Source organism: Gouania willdenowi, chromosome 13 (assembly GCF_900634775.1).
Source record: "Gouania willdenowi chromosome 13, fGouWil2.1, whole genome shotgun sequence".
Lineage (NCBI taxonomy): Eukaryota > Metazoa > Chordata > Actinopteri > Blenniiformes > Gobiesocidae > Gouania > Gouania willdenowi.
The window spans coordinates 3,365,604-3,373,400 of NC_041056.1; the positions used below are offsets into that span (position 1 = coordinate 3,365,604).

The 7,797-nt window shown below is 39.2% G+C and overlaps 1 protein-coding gene across 1 annotated transcript; it reads left to right on the forward strand.

Annotated features, from left to right (window-relative positions):
- The first annotated feature begins 43 nt into the window (after positions 1–43).
- Positions 44–6,307, forward strand: LOC114474556 (centrosome-associated protein CEP250-like). The gene is made up of 5 exons (XM_028464951.1): positions 44–165; positions 3,184–3,361; positions 4,470–5,008; positions 5,764–5,941; positions 6,003–6,307. The coding sequence occupies exons 1-5, from the start codon at positions 44–46 to the stop codon at positions 6,123–6,125; spliced, it is 1,140 nt and encodes a 379-aa protein (XP_028320752.1). The 3' UTR covers positions 6,126–6,307.
- Positions 6,308–7,797: the final 1,490 nt, after the last annotated feature.

Sequence of the window (7,797 nt, forward strand, 5' to 3'; positions counted from 1 at the left end):
TCAGCAGATGTTTTCAACACCTGGTTCAGACCAAAGATCAGCGATGAAGATGATTGTTGAGGTGCGTCATGTGACGATGGAGAGCGGCATATTCATTGGTTGGTTCACACCGTCAGCGTGCCACTCGCACTGCTACTCCCACCACACCTCTAACTGGGTTCCTGTGTAGAACACACACACACACACACAGATCACTGAAACGTCCAACCTGCATCACTGTCCTGAAACGCACAACCGCGACGTTCCGTCGGCCCTCCTCGACTTTTTAGATAAAGAGATACACGGATGATGTGTATGTATGTATATATATATACTGTATCATTTAAAGACTCTGTGTACTGTTTGGAGAAAAAAACCTTATTGAATAATAAAGCAAGTCCAGTGATTTTCTTTTTTTGGAAAAACCAGCTTTTGTAATTTCTGGGCCCAACACACGATACATGTTACTGTTGCCATGATGACGGGATGTGAGAATGCACAGTGTACTTTTTATTATTTTCCCTGATTTTCTTTGCTTTGTATCTCAGTAGATGGATACATGCGTCTAATTTTGTTTGTGTGGCCCACAACTCACGTAATTATGACAAAAACTCCACAACAAAATGACTCCAGACAAAATGACTTAAAACACACAAACTACAACAGGAATACGCAAAAATGATGCCAAAAACACACAAAGCTAAACAAAAAAAACATACAGAAGTACAATGAAAATATATATATATATATATATAAAATTTAAATAAACCTCAGTTTGGATTAGTCAATGATGGTTGGTCCCTCAGCTATGGAAGCTAATTCCCGACAGTAAAAACTAAAATAAATTATTTTGTTTTATTTTACTTGTCCTAGTTTTTTATACTAAGATACGATAAAGTATCATAGTATCTCATAATTATTAAGAGTATAATTATCTCATAATTATGACTTAGATTTTATTATTTAACTTTTCCAAGTCGTTTTTTCACTGGTGGGAATGGGTTTCCGTATTTTTTTTTAATTTTATTATATTTGGGATAAATTCAAACATTAGAAACAGTTGTGGAAATTAAATGAGCAGAAATGAATAGGTTAGAGTATTACAAATAATTGAGGGTTTCAACTAAAAGGTAACAAAACTGATTTGTTTGCCTCTTGGGGATAAATGAAGTTTTATTGATGATTTGTCGCCATTTAATGAGAAGTCTGTCACATTTAACGTTAGGACAGATTAAGTGTTTATTAAATGTACTGACTTGATATCGGTCACATATTTATTAAATATCGCAGAAAAACGTCATATTCAAGGCAGTGCTGAATATTATCATCGTGTCATTTGGGGTTGTGTCCACTACTGTCTACCCACGTGTTGTCCGTCGCAGGACAGTGACGTCACACGCGTGAACAGCTGATCGTGTCTCTTTAACGTCGCGCCACGAATCCCACGCGAGTTTCACCTTGTTACGAACCCGGAGATCCACGGAAACAACCGAGTCTAAACCCAATACTTGCTCGGAGTCGGAACAGAGAAGCTTCTATAGGTAAATAAAGCATTTAAATGGGATTAAACACACACAGTGTCACACATTTAACTGGTTTGTTCCGGTACAAACGATCAGTGATTGATTATTTACGCCTTAAACAACAGACGGTCAGTGATTAACGCGGCGTCACACGCTGTGATGACGGTGGACTTTGTCTGTTTATTTAAACACAAGCTGTTTATAACTTTTTAAACAAGTGTTTGGAGCAGATGTCATTGTCTGAATAACTAATCAGCTGTACGTGCGCGTGCAAAGTTAAGCAATCCAGCACCTCGGGTGACGTCATTGTTTTTAAACTGAAGTGAAGTGTTAAAATCACCAGCTTTATCCGCAATTTATTTATTTTTGTGTGAGAATGAACTCCAAACACATTTGATAGAGTTACATTCAGGTTTCCAGGCGACTGGTGCTTCCGGTCAACTGGTCTCTGTGGTATCTGGTGCCTTGTCCTGTCGGTTGCCCTTGGTAACGGGGCCATTTTGCCGCTTAAATGTAATTATTATTATTTTTTTTTAACCATTTAAATATGCACCGTTTGCTTAGAAATACGTTTTATTTGCATTTTAAAACGTCATGAAGATATATAAAAATGTTATTCAGGAAGTAGCGTTAAAAGACGACATAATTAAACTTGTAATGTTGTGATCTAGTCATATTACGTGAATAAAATAGTTTTTCATCATAACATTACGCCTTTTGTACTATTACGACTTAATTCCTTTAATATTGCAATTCTTATCTCATACTATTAAGATTATCTAGAAGTGTGAAACAAACAAAATCCTCTTTCTCCCTAAATCACCGCAGAAAACATCAGCTTTAACAGTTTTATTTATTATTATTATTATTTTTGTGTGAGAATGAACTTTAAACACATTTGGAAGAGTCACATTCAGGTTTCCAGGCAGCTGGTGCTCCCGGTCAACTGGTCTCTGTGTTATCTGGTGCCTTGTCCTGTCGGTTGCCCTTGGTAACGGGGCCATTTTGCCGCTTTTTTCCGCTTAAATGTAAATATTTCTACCATTTAAATATGCACCCTTTGCTTTGAAAGTCGTTTTATTTTCATTTAAAAACGTTTTAAAAAATATGAAACATTTTGTGTGTTATTCAGGAAGTAGCGTTAAGAGATATTATTAACCTTGTAAAGTTACATTATTAAATGTTTTTTCCTCATCATATTACGACTGTTGTACCACTACGACTTGTTTTATCTCATACTATTACGATTATCTAAAAGTGTAAAACTAAAAAATCCTCAATGTCCCCCTAAATCACCTATTAAAATTATTTAGCAGATATTCAAAATATTGTATTTAAAAGTATTATTATTAGCATTTAGTTTATTTGGCTCAAACTAGAGTAAAATCAACTTCAAACCTTGAAAAGTTGAATCTCTTTATTATATACACTAATGCAGTAATGAGTTTGACCAAAAGCACAAAATTACAGAAAGATACACAAAAAAGACGTAAAATGACAAATTATACAAATTGACTCCACAAGCACCAATTAGATAACCAAATACAATACAGCATAATAACACAAAGTGACCAATAAACACATTAAAATAAAAGAAAAGGTTAGGAATAAGTAGTCGTTGTTTGTTTTGTCACAAACCTTTCCAAACATTTCTGATTCTGGACTCGTTTGTTGGTTCTAGATCCAGGTTCCCTGTGCAGGACGGGTCCCGCCTACAGCAGAGGCTGAAGAACATGGGACTGGAGGACCGGACCCCGACACGACACCAACACTCCGACCCGTCTTGTTCCAGAACGCGCCGGGGCTTCCGCTGCACGGAGAAAAACACCCTTCCCACCGCCTTCCAGGAGTGTGAGGAGGTGACATCATCACTCAATCCTCAAACTAAGATCAGGGGCCTCATTTATAAAACACTGAGTAGAATCTACACTAAAAGTGAACGTACCTAGAAAACGTGTAAATGCACTACGCCAAAAAATATTCAGATTTCTGAAAGGTTGCGGAGCTCACGTGCACGCACATTTCCCTTTATAAATCACAGCACAGCTGGAAGTTCGTGCAGTTGAATTTACTTCATATGCTGGCCTGGACACGCCCACATTCTACCATAAATGGTCAAAGGAGCTCATGACAATGGGATTCTACCATCGTTGGTGGCAGTAGTGACGAGGAGAAGGAATTTCAGAACGAAGAAGAGATGCGTGTGAGTGATTATGGTCTGAAAAAGAGAGAGTACAGACCCTTTCCAAAAAATTAGAATATCATGGAAAAGTTGTTTAATTTCCATAATTCCATTCAAAAAGTTAAACTTTCATAGATTATAGATTCAGGGCCCACAATTTAAATGATTTCAAGTATTTATTAGTTTATTTTTACATAATTTGGGCTTGCAGAAAGAAAAGAGGAGAAGAAGGACTGGACTGTTGGTCAGTGGTCCATGGTCCTCTTTTCTGATGAAAGTAAAGTGTGTCTTTCATTTGGGAATCAAGGTCCAAGGGTTTGGAGGAAGACGTGTGAGGAATATCGAGTCAGTCATGATTTGTGGTGCAATGTTCTGTTCTGTTCCTCACCCGTCTTCCTCCAAATAAATACTTAAAATCCTTTAAATTGTGGGCCCTGAATCTATAATCTATGAAAGTTTCACTTTTTGAATGGAATTATGGAAATTAAACAACTTTTCCATGATATTCTAATTTTTTGGAAAGGGTCTGTATTCATGTGGTGGTCACAGTAATGGTATAAATAAATGAAAACAAAGATATTTACAGCAAATCGTCATTGCGGTGTAAAAAATGTGACAAAGGTGAAAAGAAGCGCCAAAGACACGTCGTCAGTGTTTCAGGACAAACCTAAGCCCACACTATCACACCTTCACTGGTGAAACTCAACATTTCGGGAAGTTTTAGGGCGGATGCCACTTTGAAGCTTTAAGTGAAAATAAAAACGTCATGTTTTATTTTATTCCAGAAAAGGAAAGCCACAGATCTGATGGACAGGCAGGCAAAGCGGTTTCACGTGGACGCAGATGAAAACAGGATGAGGTCAGACGGAGAGGTCGATAACGTGGACTGTTCGCTTACATCTACCAGTGCAGAGTTTTCCCTCCTGGAATCAGGGATCCACTTCCCCTTAACGTTCCTTCAGACGGTAGAGAACGAGGAGGAGAACACACAGGTTCTAGTGATGACTGAGGACCAGGACCAGCTGCTGACCGCCATTGCCTCGGCTCTGTCGGCCCACGGCCACCGTCTGGTCCTGACCCACGGGTTGGAGGACGGTGAGTCTGAGGGTCAGGTGATCTCCCTCTACCAGACGAGTCCACAGCTCGGCTTCTCCTCCGACACCGTGTTGGCGTCAGCTCTGAGCTCACATCCAATCACGTCCACTCTGCCCATCGTGTCCAATCACGTGGCTCCGCCCACTATCAGTAAGGACGAGGGAGACGAGGAGCGGTCGGAGGACGAAGACCCAGAACCGTCACTGGATCAGAAACTGGAGGAGCACAGGTGGGTCACCTCGAGCCATGTGTGCAATAAAAACTTAGATCGTAGATTTTAGATTATTATTTATTTATTTACACAAACAAACATAAATCTGATAATTATAGTATAAATATAACTGGGTTCCTGCCGAAGCTGTGATTTTGATCCCCTACGCCAGTGTTTTTCAACCTCAGGGTTGTGACCCCATGTGGGGTCGCTTGAAATTTAAACGGGGTCGCCTGGAATGTGTTAAAATAATTACTGATTGGAAAATATATATATATTTAATTATTGTTCCATTCAAATTAAAACACAATACACAATCTTACACATTTGTGTGCTATACCTTCACTTTCTCAAATATAAATGTAGTTAAAATAAAATGCAGTAGAAAAAGGAAGAAAAAAAAAAATCAAACGTGGTCAAAAACTAATTCTCGAAAAAATTATTTGGGGTTTTAAAAAGGGGTCACGATCCAAAAAAGGTTAAGAAGCACTACCCTACGCTGTGATGTGACCCTTCATCTATTCAACAAATAACTTTAGGCTTTAAAATAAGGCTGGAACAAAGATAAGAAAATACAACTTTAGCCTTAACAAAATTTGGCTGTTAAAGGGTTGCACAAGAACCCTGTATAATGTCTACATTTGCATATAACGCACATTTTTAGTGTTAGAATATTATTTATTTTTAATAAATTGTCAGAATAAAGAGTAGATGTGATGTATTTAGTGTAATTCTCTGTGTTGGTGTGTAAATGACGTGTGTGTGTGCTCCAGCTACCACAGGAGCAGCGTGACCAAGGAGCAGCTGCAGCGTACGGTGCGTGAGCTGCAGCAACAGGTCAAAGTTCTGCAGCAGCAGCAAGTAGAGCAGCTTCTGTGTTTAGAGAACGCAGTGACTCAGCTGAAACACAACGACCTGCTCAACCAGGAGAGACTGCAGCTGCTGGAGAGGGTGGGTACCTCTGTAGGCTCCGCCCCCTCTGCAGGTTCTCACTCCTCGTGCGTGTGTACAGGTTTACCTACAGAGCGGTACAGGTGCGCTGGACGCAGGAGAGACCGTGACCATCATCTATGAAGAGGAGAACGGCTCGTATCTGTGGCCGAGCTGTGGATCTGTGAAGCTCAACACTCCTTAGCTTAGCTTAGCTTAGCTTAGCGTTTCCTTTAATCAGATTTCTACGACTGTGTCAGTTTTGCACTATTATTTTTGTCCTCATATTTGAGCTTGGATGATAAACGAAGGCTTGTGTGTGTGACCTTTAATGATTTAGTTTAATTTTCTCAAACTAAACAATAAAAATTGTGATTTGAACGATAAGGATGAATGTTTGCTCCGTCTTCTCAGTGAATGTCCTTTGTTCCTTTTCCTTTTAAAACATCTGGTGTTCAAACCATGACTCAGGCCACCAGGGGGCAGCACAGATCTCTAACAGTTTACTTAACCGTGGCAAGATTTATTACCAAAATAAATGTGGTGGTGAAAGTAACTAGTATCTTTTTGAATACGTTTTGATTATTTTATGTATGACTTACTTGTACTTCAGAACAATATCAATCAAGTAACAGTAGAAATATCAGCACTCTTTACACCTCTGGTTTACTTTGGTCAGTTTATTGTCCAGGTTTGATGTCCATGTTGTGAAATATGATGTTACAGTTTGTTCTCTCAGTGCAGTTACATTGAAACAGTAAATCCGACTGTGACCTGGTCATAACCTCATCAGTTCTTCCACAAACATTGATGTGATGATGGCGCTCTAACAGACGCCCCTCAGGAATGTCAGGAGGAGGTTGAAATGGTTTCTCTTGATCAGCAGCTCTTATCTGCTGCCCTGATAGGCTGACATTCTCCTACAAATACCTCTGTGAACAAACAACTGTGTAACGTGTGTCGGTCCTTGAGTCGGAAAATACAACTTGGTCATTTTTGGTCACGCGTTCTGTAAAACATGGGCTATGTTGTTTAAACTATACTAGCAACAATTCTAGTAATTTACTCTGGTAAATTATGTTCTTTTGATTTTATTTGCTGTTTTTATTATTACTTTTATCTGCCCCAATGTTTCTGTAGCACTTTGAGATTGCTAAAGGTAAAGTGCTTCAAATTTTAAGTTATTACTTGGGTAGGCTATGGTGTTTAAACATGACTCAGCATCAACAGTACTCAGCTAGGCTATGGTGTTCAAACATGACTCAGCAACAGTACTCAGCTAGGCTATGGTGTTCAAACATGACTCAGCAACAGTACTCAGCTAGGCTATGGTGTTTAAACATGACTAGTAACATTCGGCTAGGCTATGGTGTTTAAACATGACTAGCGACAACATATGGCTGGGCTATGGTGTTCAAACATGACTCAGCAACAGTACTCGGCTAGGCTATGGTGTTTAAACATGACTAGTAACATTACGCTAGGCTATAGTGTTTAAACATACAACAATGCACGGCTGGGCTATGTATGCAACAGTACTCAGCTAGGCTATGGTGTTAAAACATGACTAGTAACATTTGGCTAGGCTACGGTGTTTAAATATGACTAGTAACATTACGCTAGGCTATAGTGTTTAAACATACAACAATGCACGGCTGGGCTATGGTGTTCAAACATGACTCAGCAACAGTACTCTGCTAGGCTATGGTGTTCAAACATGACTCAGCAACAGTACTCTGCTAGGCTATGGTGTTAAAACATGACTAGTAACATTTGGCTAGGCAATGGTGTTTAAACATGACTAGTAACATTTGGCTAGGCTATGGTGTTTAAACATGACTAGTAACATTTGGCTGGGCTATGGTGTTTAAACATGA